This window comes from Buteo buteo, chromosome 12 (genome assembly GCF_964188355.1).
Source record: "Buteo buteo chromosome 12, bButBut1.hap1.1, whole genome shotgun sequence".
Classification (NCBI taxonomy): Eukaryota; Metazoa; Chordata; class Aves; order Accipitriformes; family Accipitridae; genus Buteo; species Buteo buteo.
In genome coordinates, this window is record NC_134182.1 from 21,004,250 (window position 1) to 21,020,095 (window position 15,846).

At 33.8% G+C, this 15,846-nt stretch overlaps 1 protein-coding gene across 1 annotated transcript in view; it reads right to left on the bottom strand.

The window, feature by feature from the left end:
- Window positions 1-15,846, bottom strand: part of DNAH8 (dynein axonemal heavy chain 8) — a 148,147-nt gene that overhangs the window by 19,746 nt on the left and 112,555 nt on the right. Inside the window, exons 72-80 of the mRNA XM_075042037.1 lie at window positions 15,083-15,238; window positions 13,536-13,718; window positions 12,950-13,055; window positions 11,851-12,103; window positions 11,561-11,751; window positions 6,363-6,484; window positions 3,597-3,715; window positions 1,501-1,703; window positions 369-442 (exon numbers count right to left, since the gene is read on the bottom strand). Coding sequence (XP_074898138.1) covers window positions 369-442; window positions 1,501-1,703; window positions 3,597-3,715; window positions 6,363-6,484; window positions 11,561-11,751; window positions 11,851-12,103; window positions 12,950-13,055; window positions 13,536-13,718; window positions 15,083-15,238 — 1,407 coding nt within the window. The remainder of the gene's footprint in view (window positions 1-368; window positions 443-1,500; window positions 1,704-3,596; window positions 3,716-6,362; window positions 6,485-11,560; window positions 11,752-11,850; window positions 12,104-12,949; window positions 13,056-13,535; window positions 13,719-15,082; window positions 15,239-15,846) is intronic.

Consider the following 15,846-nt stretch of genomic DNA (forward strand, 5'->3'; position numbering starts at 1 on the left):
TGGGTGGGGGGGAGTGAGTGAGCGGCTGCGTGGTGCTTAGTTGCTGGCTGGGGTTAAACCATGACAGTCCTGCAGGATAGAACTAGGACATTTTACCCTTGGTTAACAGCATAGTGATAAGAAGGGAACGTGCTACCTTTGCAAAGCTGCTCAATATCACTGCTGCCAGAAGTATTTACTTGGACTCCGCTGGCACATGCATGTCCCACAGTGGAATTTTTTTTAAGTTCAGGCACTCAAGGAGACTTGTCTACCCTGAGATATGCCTGATAGTAAGGTGAAAGTGCAAAATATTAAAGATTGCATGCAAAAGAGGTGTAAAAGAATACTAAAACAATCAACTTATATTGCAGTGTTTTTTTCCCCACCTGTTGCATTGACATCTGTATGATTTTGCGTGCATGAACTTCTTGTCCTTGACCCATAGAGATGGTCCGACATTCTACAACATATTTGACAATTTATGATTAATGAATTTACATTCTTGAGAAAACGCAAGAATTCCAATTCAGTCAAAAAAACCCAGTGATATAAATACAGCATAATTAAGGACATTTTTATGCAAAAATATATACTTATGAAAGTAGAATTCCTTCACCATATTATGCTACTATGTATAATTTTTCTAAACATCAAAACTTTGTAAAATAACAGTAAAATATACATCCACAATATTTACAGTGTTTGTAGAAGTGAAAGACTGTGACTAACATTATTATTGTCTATGGGAATTTGTGCCAAATTTTAACGAAGTAAGCCACAGCATTTGAAATATGAACCTAGATTTTTCTTTAAGTGTAGATAATGAAGCCATATAAATGAGCACAATGCATAACTGTAATATTGCATTAGTGAACAAATTAATGTGACTAATATAACAGAATCATAGAATCATTTAGGTTGGAAAAGACCTTTAAGATCATCAAGTCCAACCATTAATGTAGCACTTCCAAGTCCACCACTAAACCATGTCCCTAAGTGCCACATCTACACATCTTTTAAATATCTCCAGGGATGGCAACTCAACCACTTCCCTGGGCAGCCTGTGAATATATGTATCTACTTCCAACTCAGGTTATATGCACAATTTTTCAAAATTTCCATATAATGTAGACATAAAGTCCAGAGTATAAAAATGCAGATCTTGTGGGTAATTTTGTTATGATGTAATCTTGTAAGCAGATTGCTGATTTTTACATTGCTTGCAGTTAAGAGTTAAAACAAGAAAGCAGTATTGTCACCATGCCAGAATTTAAAAAAAAAAAAAAAAAAAAGTAAATATTGTCTAACAGATAGGGATTTAAAAAGTATCACCACTGGGAAGGATGTTAACAATTTATTAAAAAGGAACTGAAAATGTTACTGTCCAACTGCACACAGAATGATTCTCAGCATACCATCTTTTATTTAAGAAATACTTTTCAGAAAAAAAAATATCTGAAATTACTTAGATTACCCTTCTGTATCTCAACACATGACAATGAATAATTACTTTCATACCCAATTTAAGCTTCCTAGCCAAGGAATCAATCTGAATAGTTGGGTCAGATCCCACAGACAAGAAACAGATGAGAGGTGTTTGTGTGTCACTTTCCTCCCAAGTTTTTTCTAAATTCAAAATAACTGGTTCTGTATATTTCTCATCCAAGGAATTTGAAATATATTTCCTGGCTTGGGAAAGTGTTCGGTCTGGACACCAAGACCTAGAAATTAAAATATACACCAAGACACAAATTCACTGCCTCTTCCTGTTGCAAAGAACAGACTTAAATTAGAAATTCTATTTTTATGAAATAGAGATTTTTGCTTCATAATATGCATATGTGTATAAATATAGATACATTCATATATATGTTTGTAGGTTTGTCTTTACAAATATAATAATAGACAGAGCTGGTAGTCTTCCCTCTACTTATGACTGTTCAATACTTTTCGGTTGGTTACAATTTTGCATTAATTAAACTATTTGCACTGGAATTTCCTGTTCTGGGTACCTTTATCGTGTTGGGACATTCTTCATTTTAAACAGAGCTTTTGTATCTGAGAACACAAGTAGGGAAATGTAAGAATGTTTTTGTCCTTTAGTAAAATTCTGCAGATGTTTCATTGGGTCTGTTAGTCTTTTAGGGTACAGACTCAACTCTTCTGCACTGGATTGCATTCGTGTTGGGGATAAGTCTTTATTTTCAGATGGACAAAAACAACCAGAACAACTACTTTTGGATAAGAGATATGACTTTGCAAAACTTCAATTTATAGGTTTATTATTGTCCTGGTTTCAGCTGGGATACAGTTAACTGTCTTCCTAGTAACTGGTACAGTGCTATGTTTTGAGTTCAGTATGCGAAGAATGTTGATAACACTGATGTTTTCAGTTGTTGCTCAGTAGTGTTCAGACTAAAGTCAAGGATTTTTCAGCTTCTCATGCCCAGCCAGCGAGAAAGCTGGAGGGGCACAAGAAGTTGGCACAGGACACAGCCAGGGCAGTTGATCCAAACTGGCCAACAGTGTATTCCATACCATGGGACGTCCCATCTAGTATAGGAACTGGGAAGGGGGGGCGGGGAATAGCTGCTCGGGGACTAGCGGGGTGTCAGTCGGTGGGTGGTGAGCAATTGCGCTGCGCATCATTTGTACATTCCAATCCTTTCATTATTGCTGTTGTCATTTTATTAGTGTTATCATTATCATTATTAGTTTCTTCTTTTCTGTTCTATTAAACCGTTCTTATCTCAACCCATGAGTTTTACTTCTTTTTCCTGATTTTCTCCCTCATCCCACCGGGCGGGGGGGAGTGAGTGAGTGGCTGCGTGGTGCTTAGTTGCTGGCTGGGGTTAAACCATGACAATTATCTAAAGGCTTAGGACTCAGATGTTCCCTTCCCCCTTCGAGGTGTATAGCATATAACAATATAGTACTTCTTCCATCAGATTCTGGCCTTTTTTACTGCACAGATTGAATCTGCTCCAAAGACAAATCATGGTCTAGTAATTAATGTTGGTTTTTTGTAGCGTCTCTGATTTATTTATTGCAGCACTTGGAAATTATACAACGAACATAGGAAGATATTATCTCATGCATAAAGCAGCTGAATGCTGCTTTGGGGAAATCCATTCTATCCCACGCCGTGCCACAGAGATCTTAGCTGATGCAATAAAATCATTTGTAGCACACTTTTCACATGGGGCCTTTGAATACCTGTTTTACCTTTTCACTTTTTTTTTTTAATTACTTAAAGTTATTTAAAATAGTTCATTTTAAAAGAAATGAAAAAGAAATCATTTTGAAAAGTACCTGAATGATTCCACTTTTTCAGTGGCTTTTTGGAGAAGGCTGCAATGTGATTGTGTTTCCATTTGTCATGACACAAAAGCAAAACTATAAAAAAATATTTTCTAGAAATAATAACTTTTTTAGACTCTTCAGAGGATAGCTCTGAAGTGAGTGAATTAAATCATATTTCATGTGAGTGAATTAAATTGTATTTCATGTCTCCCAGAAATTAAAATTATGCTATTATGATAATAGCATATCGATAGACTGAGACATGTGATGCAGCCATATATGTTATTTCTCAAATTTCTGAAGATGCTCACCTGATGAGTAAAAGCTTGCGAAAGGTATCAAGTGAATCATTATATCCATCAGGTATAATTTCATCCTCAGGAGCATCTTTATCAAACCAACTTTTCCATCCTTTTTCATTACAGGCTATCTAAATTTATAACATTAACACACATATAAATATATTTATATTTGTAAATGTATTTTAATGACAGTTTGTTATTATATTGGGATATATTACGTGTAACATTAAGAGTCTATAGCATTTAAGATATACGTCATGCAAATTGCTATTAAGAACCTACAAATAGAAATTTTAGTATTAAGATGCAGACTCTTAAGCTAATCAGTTATCCATGGATTCCACTCCCAAAGACATGCAGCTACTTAAGAAAAAAGAGTAATTAGCAGAAGCATTCTATACAACAAAAGGAACATACCATGATTAATTTATTCCTTCTGATCACAAAGTACTAAGAGGAACAGAAAAATCTGTCCAAGTACAGTCCAGTTAGCCAAAGAATCACAAATTAAAAATAACAGACTCTAGTAAGCTTTTGACTTGAGAAAGAATAAATTTGACCACAAATATGATCATTATCTAGGCACCTCTTAGAACCCATGATCTAATAGGACGAAGGATGCTGGTGGACAGAACATAGTGAATATTGCTATGCAGTTGAGCCTTTAATGCAGTGACTGAGAAGAGTCAACTACCGCAACATTCTCAGATCACTGGGAAGAGAACAAGGAACACACTGATACCAATCTGTTCCATATGCCTATTATAAACCAAGGAGCCCTGTCCAGTTGACTGACTTGGTTTCAAATAGAAGTAGTTTCAGAACAACCTACATCAAGAATGGACTGGGAAAGGAATGAGAAATGAACATACAGGGACCTCTTCCAACCACATATTTCCTACAATGGAACTCATTCAGAGAGATTCATAAACACCAAATGTCAGTTTCTGAACCATAACCCAAGTCTGATGAAAAAAAACCCAACAACTTTATAAGCAAATAGCTCAGTTCTACATTAACTGACATCAACCTGAGCACATGCTAGGAGAGTATGCAGAGGAGGTACCTTCTTAAAGCTAGGCCGCAGCCAGAGATAGGTTACTGAGCTAAAGGGACTTTAGTTGACTCAGTAAAATCATTAAGCTTTCATTACATATTTCTTTGTACCATCTCTCACTCAACCACAGCTGGAAGTAGTAGGTGTGAAAAGGAACAGGGTCATCTAAATGTTTAAAGAGGAATATGTCTTTATTAAATTAAGTTAGGCATCTGGGACTGGAGGACTTAAATTTTAGAGGAGAAAAAAATTTGTAACTGGCAAGAAAAAAAGAAAAACACAGGAACATCTTGAGAACTGAGCATACCATTTTCAAACTTTTTTTTTCTTACTTTAAATAATTTTGTTTGTACCTAAATGGATAATGATACAGTTGTATTTAATGTGATGAGCCAAATAGAACATCATATCTAATGGATGCAAATAAGTATTTAAAAGGTGTTATTTCCATATTTGCATTTTTTATTGATGTCCTAGTTGGCACCCTCCCAGATCCCATCTCTCTTACTAAAATCACCTAATTGTCACTTTTCAACTTGTAAATTTATGGCAATTTTAATTTAGTGCTAAAAGATTAGTTAAAAAAAAGAGGCCTTTTCAGGTAACATGGTTGCCCAAATATGTTGGAGTCTAAAATTTTGTTTGTACCAATTCTAGAAAAGTCCTATAACAGAACCATTACAATCTACAAATTAAAAGGAAAATACATAATTCATAACCCCATGGCTAAATTTAAATAATGTTAGCAAGTGTGCAGTGGCATGCATTTTGGGTTCTGGTGCCCTAACAATGCACAGTGAAGACCTAACTAGAATTCCTCCAACTTTCTTGAAACTCAATACCCTGTTTTGATACCTCCAGAAACCAAAACCTGGAGGAAATGGGCTGGTATGTGTCCATATCTTCCCTTTATACAGTGTTGGGAAACAGCCAAGACCACTTCCAGGTACACCATTTAGATAAAATCTCTGCTACCCTTCAGGGCACTAAATGCCATCACTAAATGGACTTGGCTGACCAATGCTGTAACAGCACGAAGAACTTAGTGTCCTGGCTATCAGTCTGATTAACAAGGAGTGCTTAGAATGCACAGAAAAAGAAATGCTTGGGGAATGTTTTAACTACACTAAAAAAAAGATAAATTTACCACAGTAAAGAAAATAACTGATAAACATGTCACAAGCTTATGTGCGTATAAGTTCATGTATGTCTCAATAAAATAAATAGTACTGTTATAGCTAGCTCATCATATCTGAATAACATGTTAACCTTGGAATGGAAATGTGTATTTAAAAACAAGCAGCAAACAATTTACTTGTAAAAATCTATCAGACTCAGACATAAAACATTGTAACTTAAAATCTGACACTCATAGATTAACTTTCTGAACCTTTTTGATACCTCTACTATTTTATCCTTTCTCCTTATTTCTGCCCCTTTCATTGACTCCCTTTTTTACTAGTTTGCTCCTGTTCTCTTCTCCTTCTACCTCAATGACTATAATACAAAATACAATAAAGCAGATTAAAAAAATTTAGAGCAAATAAATATACTGCTATTCATGCTACCTAACTGTTCATTTCTATGCCTTTATTCTGTATTTTCTCTGGCCTTGTTCCTAACTACATCTCTTGTGCATTCCAAATGTAAAATATGGGAGCACAATTATGATTGTGAAACTGGTTATTAACATTAAAAAGATAATTAGTAGATATCACCTGATTCAAAATTTCTGCAAACTGTGGAAGTTTGCTCAATTCCACTAGGTTTAGCCACATCATGTCAAGAATCCAGCGGAATGGTTTGGGTGGGCAAGCCTGTAGATCCAATGCTGCACCTCCTATACATAAAAACATTCTGATGAAATACACACGGCATTCCAGGGGTCAAGATATATTTGATATTTCTTTTTAAATTATGTTTTCTGGCCCATGTAATTTTCACTGGGGTACTAATTGCACTCTTGTGTACTTATCACTTATTTCATAAGATCATAGGATAATTTAATCTGGAAGGGACCTCAGGAGGTCTCTAGTCCAACCTGCTCAAAGCAGGGTCTGCTATAGGATAAAATCAGGTCTTTATCCTGTCTGGTCTTGAAAATCTCCAAGGGTGGAAATGGTACAACCTTTCTAGACAATGTGTTCTAATGTTTGTCTGTCCTCATAATGAAAAAAAGTTTCCCTTACATTCACTCTGAACCTCTTTTTTTCAGTTTATTTCTGTTGTCTCTCATCTTCCTACTGTGCACCACTGTGAAGATCCAGGCTGTCTTCTTAATGGCCTCATAGGTGTTGGAAGGCTACTATTGGGTCTCCCCTAAGTCTTCTGTTTGCCAAGATGAACAAGCCCAGTTCTCTCAGCCTCTCATCTTAGATCATGTGCTCCATAGAGTTTGTAGTTATAAGTTTATACAATGATAATGATTACAACTGAAATATGGGAAATTTTTTTATAATATCTTTTAATCTGTGCTGATAATACAGTAAAAATAATTTTATATTTATCTGAAAGATAAAGTATTCCTCTGAAGACCTTCTCTTAGATAGTCTATATTTTATCCTACTATTCCTAAAAAGACAAGAAATTGAAAAGAAAGTCTTTTTTCTCAACTGCAAACCTCTACCTCTTCTCTAATGAAATGCATAGTTATAATATCTAAAGAACATTACACATGTTAGCAAAGTAATCTCCTGGGATCGTTGGGAAAAAACCCAAACACAACAAAAGAAGAAACAAACTCTGGACTGACGGAATCAATCAATCCTAGACCAGCCTAACAAGCACAATTCATTTTAAATAGCATATATAAGGCCAGATAGCCAGTAGATAATACACATTTCACATCCTCTGATATGCAATTGAAGAGGAAATACAAAGGAACACCTCTGGGATAAGACTGCAATCCCATTTTAAACAGACTAGCTTTTAACTTTTTATCATAATTTTCTTCTTGTTGTAGCTGCCTCTTCCCCAGTCTTCCACAAATTAATTAATGCCACTTCTTGGGAAAACTAGAGGGTGTTGTTCCAGTGGTCTCCAGAACTAAGATAAATTATTCATTTAGGTCACTGGTATAATGAATTTCACCAACTTGTTACACACAGACTGAAAAATCACCTTGGAATAATAACTATTATTTTTAAGCACCTATATGTATGTAAGCATGTATGTGTGTGTATATACAGTCTATATATATGAGCTATAATTATTTCAATACTTTCCAATTACACATACATGCTTACCAAAGCCTACATACATAAATATAGATGTAGTTCCATTTCAATTAATATATTAATACTTTTACAAGCTGTGTCTAATTATTCCATAGAATATCAAGAGGTTTTAACATAGAGACCTTTTTTCTTATTCTGCACCCACCTCATCCTCAAATTCTTCATGAATGTGATTGTAGAGAAAATGAATTATGAAAGCAAGAACAGAAGAAAAACTTATCATTGGAGTGAAAAGGAGATTAGAATATTTAATTTCTTAAATAAAGCACAAATTTTGTTATTTTATAATTTGTTGGGAAGACATTATATATAGTATTTTTGTAGCAGCTAAAGAACTAAGGCTTACTTTAAAATTCTGACACATTATAGAAAAGAGTTTATGGTACTGCAAATGCTATGGTGCAAGAAATTCTTATTTTCCTGAAGTCTCTTCTGCTTACATTATAGACTTTACAGGGAAAGATTTGATTCTTTGATATGTTTTCCTGCAGACTTCCAGGGTGCAAGAATTTTATTTATATTTATATCAGTGATGATTTTCAGGAAACAGCAGCTCTGCTTCTTTTAAAAGAATAAACACATGATCCAGAAAGACTAAATATTTTCCTAGCTAACTGAATATCTTTAAGTATAACCACAAGAATCACCTTGCTGAATCTGGACGTTAGTATGCCAATGGGAACAATTAACATTAAAAAAAAGTAAAAGTTTCAATAAGTGAGCAGTAAACAGTTCTTAGGGAAGTTTTTGCTTTGGGGGAAATTTTAAACCTTAATTTTTTTGAGGCAAACTTATTAAATGAAGAATGAGAATTACAAAAGTGTAAACAATATGTTTCTCATTGTAATACTTGATATTCTTGCTATTAATATACATACCTAATAATTGATAAATCCTGCTAAGTTCTTGTGGTTAGCCATTTGTTATGTGAATAAGTTAAATATGCAATGCCTAAAAAATTCTTTCATTTTATCAGTTTTCATTTTGTCATTCACAGGCATATGTGAAAAGTTCCAGTATCTAGAAAAATTTGTGCAATGCTTTCCTCCACACATGGATACACTTAGATATAATCAAGAAACAGAATTAGATATCATTAATATATGATTTCAAAGTTTTCATGAACTACTGAAGGGCCAATTAAGGGGCAAACTCTTGTTCAAGAATGTGAAGTTCCTATGTACAAATGCAAATTATTTCTGTAATGCAAAAACATAAAGATATTTCATTTGCTTTTATTACTAAGTTTTCCTACTGTTGCACTTTTTCTTCTTCCCTTTACACCATGGATGACAAGCTTCAGTAACCTCACAGAAAGAAAGGGCTGCTTCATAAAATCTGAGGTGCAAATACTGATTTTCCTGTATTTCCTGTAACTACCTGTTAAAGTTTCCTTAAAGCATCCTCTTATGTCTTTGGCACTGTGATACAAAGATTGAAATAACTGCCTGGGATCCATTTATGGATCCCAGAACTTCTTCTTAGTTTCTGCAAACTGAAATAATCGAAATCAAAGAGAGGATAACAAAAAGTGGTTACATAAATCTGTAATCTGTTATTAGCATTTTTATTACAAAATGATACCCTGTTAAAGAATCGCATCTTTCGCAAATTTAATACATTAGGCCAACAGGAATATTTTTGCAAATTATTGAATTCTGTGAGAGAATCACAATCACTTTAGCCAAAAATACTTTTCTTAATTTTAAGATGTAACCATTAATTAATTGTCCACAAAATAGCATGCTTGGCAATATTTCTGTCTTCTATTTAAGTCAACAAAGGGAAAGATGTTTTGTAATTCCTCTTTAACATGCTCTCTAATATTTATGGAGCTTCTTAGTAAAATATATTTTCTGCTAGAGGAGATCAAATTCTTCATTTGTGCCAGTCCCTCACTTTCTACAGGTAAAGGCTACAACCTACCTAAGTGTCAAGATACCTACAAAATCGTCAATTAAATCCTTAGATTTTCTCCTATCTTTTGGATTTTATTTCTTTCTAAAGTTTTAATAAAAATTCTATGCCACCATCATGGGAGGATATTTTCCTATAATTTGGGAACCTGCTTTCTCTGTTTCGCTGACTTAAGGTTACATTTAAGCTATAGCATTAAAATATTCAGGAAAGGCCTAGTGTTTGGCTTTACTGGAATACAGTAAATAGAATGAAATTAAATTTATGTACTTTAGCAGAAGGAAAGATTTAGAGTTGATAATCTCCTGAGATTAGCTGAATAATGAGTTCTAGAGACTTTTTCATTTCAAATAGCAATGCTTATTTCACTGAGACATCCCCTGATAATATTGCTGATGATAAGCCATGAAAGCTCTCCTGGAAAAGACATGGAAAGAAGAGGAAGAGAGATTTATTTTTCAAAGAAATCCTTTCTTCAGCTGCCCGATGATGTTTGGTAACATGGCATTCATTTCACACCAAGAACTGCTCAACCAAAGAGGAAAATTGAACAATTAATTCATTGCAGAAGATACCTAAGAATCCAGGACAATTTGGGTAGGCATCTGCCCACTTTCCAATTTTATTTAATATCATGTGAATAATTATAGAAAATCTATTGTTACCTTGGTGTCATTTTATACACCAGAAGAATTTCTCACTATTAAATCACCTGTGGTAAAGCTAGGCAGGAAACTGCAATCATATCTACATGAAAATTGCTAAAAGTACTCCTGTACTTTATTACAGATTTCTCATTAGTTAAAAATGGGTAAGTGACCACTTTCTGTTTCACATACCCAAGGTATATTTTCCTCTGGCAAAACAAGAATCCATGAGCTGAGAAGCCAAGAAATATGGTTCCATGTCTAATGCTTTACTAAAGCAGACATTTTCATTTTGAAAGCATATCCAAGCATGCCCTGCCTGACATCAGTGGTAAATTGGTAGCTGGATACCATTCTCAAAGGATAAAACCATTATGACAAACTGGAAAGCAAAACAGAAAGTGAATTTTGTCTTGTTTCCTATCCATTTTGTTCATTAAAGGCAGATATTGATCTTCAAATATAGGTTCACTATTTTGACATTAGACCTTTGCAAGATTCATTTGAACACTGTAAAATTCAAACAGGTTTTAGACAGACCTCGGCATAAGCAATCCTGATCACATTTTTCAGCAGAGGCACAAATTCACAGAGCACAGAGGAAGCAGACCTGGCCAATTTGGCCACAGAAACACATTATGTTCTCTGAAAGTCAGTGTTAACTGGTTGGCAAAAGTCAGAGAAAACTTAAGCTGAAACTGATAAAAAGACTGTAGCACCTGCTGGAATTTATATGGAGCTGTTCTGGCAACTTAGAAGATAGCTTCATTCAGCTCCATCAAAGCTGAGAAGCAAAGGAGCAAGAAGTCACCTAATTTATAAAAATAAGATACAAACATAATACAAAAATATACAATTATTAAACCAATTGATGGAGACAAGCAGAACTATCATCTTGATCTCAGGATAGAACACAGCCTGGGTAAATGGCAGCAATAGAACTGAGATGGGGAACTGCATCTAACTTCACTGGACCACAGCAGGGGTAAGGACAGAGGCAGCTCCCACGGAACTATTGGTAGAAACCACGCAGCCAAAAAATCACACTTTGAAATGGTATAAAAGTTTAAAAAGTTGAAATTAGCTTTATATATAACATAATTTTTTTAAACGTACCTCTAATGAGTACCTGGAACTCTCTGTTTTTCACGTGTCCTCTCTCAAGATCAATTTTTAATGTCAGGAGGAGTGTAAAGAGGAATTTGTGGTTTTCATGCAAGCCTCTAATAGAATATGAGTGAATTTCAAAGGTAAGATACTCAATAATATTTGAGATTCTTTTCTGAGGTAAAGGAGATTTCTTAGATCTGAGTCATGAAAAAAAAGCACAAAGAAAGCATGTTAACAGCAGCAAATACTTTGGAAAGACAAATATCTAAATAGTAGAAAAATCTGTGTCTTCCTACTTGGCCATGGATTGATCAAATAACTTCAAGAACTGAGCCAGTGAAGTTTGATACATATTATTGACCATGCTCATTTCTGTAAGAAGAAAATAAAGAATGCTTCCACGTGTAGCAGCAGGTCGATATTCCTCCCGAGCAGTGTTGATCTTCACCTCAGTTTCTGCTGCCACAGACAACTTTTCAGCTACTTCAGCAGCTGTTTGCTTTGTTGTTTGCAGAACACCAATCAAGGATTCATCATCTACTAGTGAACCTAAAAAGTCAAATATTGGATGTTTAGGACATTTTAGTAACAATTTTTTCACTTCATGTATGTAAAAATCAAAAAGCCAAATTACAGGAATTATTTATAACATGGAAATGATTTACTGAACCGCAGAAAACTTTTAAAATGGAGACCAAACAGGATATGTATTACTAAAAATTATTTTTATATTCAGCATGATAGACAAATGGATTCAACCTATGTCAACATGAATGTATCTATACCAACAGCTTTGCAGCATGTACTAGAGAAGTCAGCTTTCTTATGCACATAACATATGGATTCATACACAGTACAATTATTTTAAAGTCTGTTGATTGGTACACTCAAGGTCAGAAAGACTTAGGGTCCTAAAGACAACGGTCGCACAACAGTATTCATGTATCTCAAGTACTTACTGATTGATTTTCTGGAAGTTATCATCTTTTTTTTTCCACCAGAGAGATAGTAATTGATCATGTACAGGCTCCTAATATACTGCAAAAGACTTTCAACACCATTTAAGCTAGCCCATTTTACTTTGCATTTTGAATGGGTTAAGGATTTGCCCATGATCAGATACCTTATCTCATTGGAGGGGCAGAAAGCTCTCAAGAAATTGATTTCTTTCATAAAACTTGTTTAGGTGTTAAAAATATTTAGTGTCTAGGGTTGTATATAGTGGCATGCTACAGTACCAAATCCCTCATACTCCTGTAAATCACCATACTTCAAATTTCTACCATTGGATGTTCTCTTACTATATCTTGGATGGATAAATCAATTTCTGTATGGAAAGGTTCTAATGTGAATCAGCTTAATCTGCCTAATCTGCTTAATCCTTTGATACAGAACCTCTGGTTGCACTTAATTTGTACAGAAGATTGTCTTCCAGTTCTTTCATCTTCCTCTTATTGAAAGTTACATCTTCCATAAGTTTAATCCGTTCTGCCTCTAGTTCCTATTATTAAAAAACAAGAAAATGGCATGACACTTTAGGGACTGTAACTAGAAGTCATACTTAAAATTTATTTGCTGTTTTTTCAAGTTCATGAAATATGACTGAAGATATGGGTGAAAAGTTGAATCCAGTCACAAAATACACATTTTTACATTTTCAGGCATCTAAAATGTGTTTTTATAACATCTTTTTTTTTTTTTTTTTTTAAAAAAGCAGTGTTTATTCAGTACCTTATTCAGTAACTTATTAATGCCAAATGCTTGTACTTAATTTTTCTGTCATACTGACAGTCATATGTGGAAGATCCTCAAGGTGTATTTTTGTTATTTGGAAATTTCTATACTGAATCTGAATAAAATTTTAGGAAATGGCTGATGTCTTTTTTCCATTTGAACATTTCTTTTTTGCTACATCCTGAAAACAGTTAAATAAAAAAAAAAGTGTAAGCATCACTATAGTTTGTGTGTACTGTTAGGTTACCTGTTTTTCAGTAAGAATTACTCTTCTTAGTAACTGATTCTCAAGTCCTTTCATTGTAACAGTAAAATCAATAATTGATGTTTTTGCATTAATTTCAGGCGTAAAAGCAGGATTGGGTAGCTTTGTAGTAATGTACAGTCTAAATGAACTCAGAACATCTACTTCCTTATCGCCAACTTTCACCTGTGGGGTAAGTTAGAATAGTATTAAGCAGAGGAAAATGAATTTTATTTGACTCAATAATATTGACCATAAAAAAAAATACATTATTTGAAATGCCAAAGAGAGGACATTTATTTCACAATTCAAATTTGTCATGAAAATAACAACTGATGACCAAAGGTAGCAGTTAGGGTACATTATAAAAGTAGCATTTCCCTCCAGGTAAATACAGGGATTACTTCCACTGTGGGTTCTAATTAATGGCTTCAGAAGCATTTGACTTAGGTTTTGTGCTTCTAATCACATCTAAGATGAAAACGATATAAACTACTGACCTTTGGAGAAATCATTGTTCTCTTGTATTCAGGGAAAAAAAATTATTTGATCCAACAATGGAACATTAATTATTGGAAATTAGTTCTCTATTTATTAAGAGTAAGCAGATCATAAAGAATATAAATTTACATACTATAAATTTATATACTATAAATTCATTCAGAGTTTTTGACAGAAATTTTTACAGAAGTTAAGATACTCCAAATCAGCTGTCTAACTTGAAAGCTGCATGTGCACAAGGAAATCTGATCACTGTGTATGACCCTCCAAGGCCATTTCAAATACCTGGCTTAAGAAAGAGTAGGACCAAGCCACTCCCTTAAGCATATTGTTTGCTCTGACACTCAAAGTAAAATGAGTTCACAAAAATAGCAATCATTTTATTTTCATTATCATTAATAATCTGGTCTACCATTTCTCTCATATCCCAGCCAGTTAATTAAGATTATTTGAGAAAAATACATGTGGAATTATACAGCATGTGCAGTCATTTTATTGCAGGATGTTTGAAGGGAGGTTGCTTTTAAAATTTGGGAGTGATTTCTTTATCCAATGAAGGTCAGAAAGACTCATGTTTTTTCAAGGTTGGGAATATACTTAATATTATTAAAACTTTGTGCTTTTTCGCTTGTTCCATCAGAAAACAGCTCTATTCCAGAGTAAAGATTCTGCAGTTGCCATAATCAGTGCTCCACACTAGGAAGAGAGAGAGACTTTTTCAATTCCATTAATCCTGTTAAAAGGTGTAACATGAAATTGCTTGAAAAATCAATAGAAAGTATTGTAAGCATTCAATAGAATAGACATAACTGGTTCCAGTTTTGAATCTTCAGTAGTAACTTCAGCAGTTAAACTCAAATTTTAGTCTCATGAACTTACTACTCAGTTGAGGCTCTGTCTCCTATATTTTATTAGTTCAGTTTGATTCTTCACATTACCCTACTGAATACAAAGTTTACCTGATTCAGCAGAGGTTTGGAATAAAAGGGTAAAATATCATTCATCACAAAGCCAACTACTTATTCCAGGTCTTTTGTTTGATTACTAACCTTAAAAGAAGTTCCAGATTTCATGAAATTCTTTTCTAATATATTATCAAGGACTGGATCCAACTCTTCACCTATATCTTCAATCACGAGTGATCGTCCTAGTGAAAGACTATCTTCTAAGTGTGTACGGAAATACTTGTCATTCAAAGTCGTTACCTCAAAACATAAATTATAAATTGATATAAGGATAAAAACATTTCTGCAAAGTCTTATATGAAAACCACAGATCTAACTATGAAATTATGAACATTTTTTCATTGTTTTTGTTAGTTGCATTTTAAAGAAAGTAATAAACATTGACCATGCAGCAATTTATGCAGAAATACTTCCTGTGTATACAATGAAAAGTACAATAAAAAGGTGAATTAAAAGATTGGCTGTAATGGAATCCACAAAATTTCATTATGAGAATAATGATGTACCAAATAAAAATGGTACAGATTATTGGGAATTGAAGATGTTACATATATTTTTGAAATCAGAGACACCTAACTTCTTTTAATATTCTATTCTATGTCCTGAGGACTAGCTTTTCTAATTTTAGCTTTGAAACCTTGAGAAATTCTTTCTGGAAACCTGAATTCAGTCTAACAAATGAATTGTTACAATATTATGAACTCAGATCTTTGAAATATCATGAAATGGGATTCATAATATATGAAACCATTAAAAAAACAAAGTAAATAAAACACTCCTTTTGTATTGCTTCCTAGATTTTGATTTTCAGAAAGTTCTCATATTATTTTCAAGATTTTCTCTGCAGG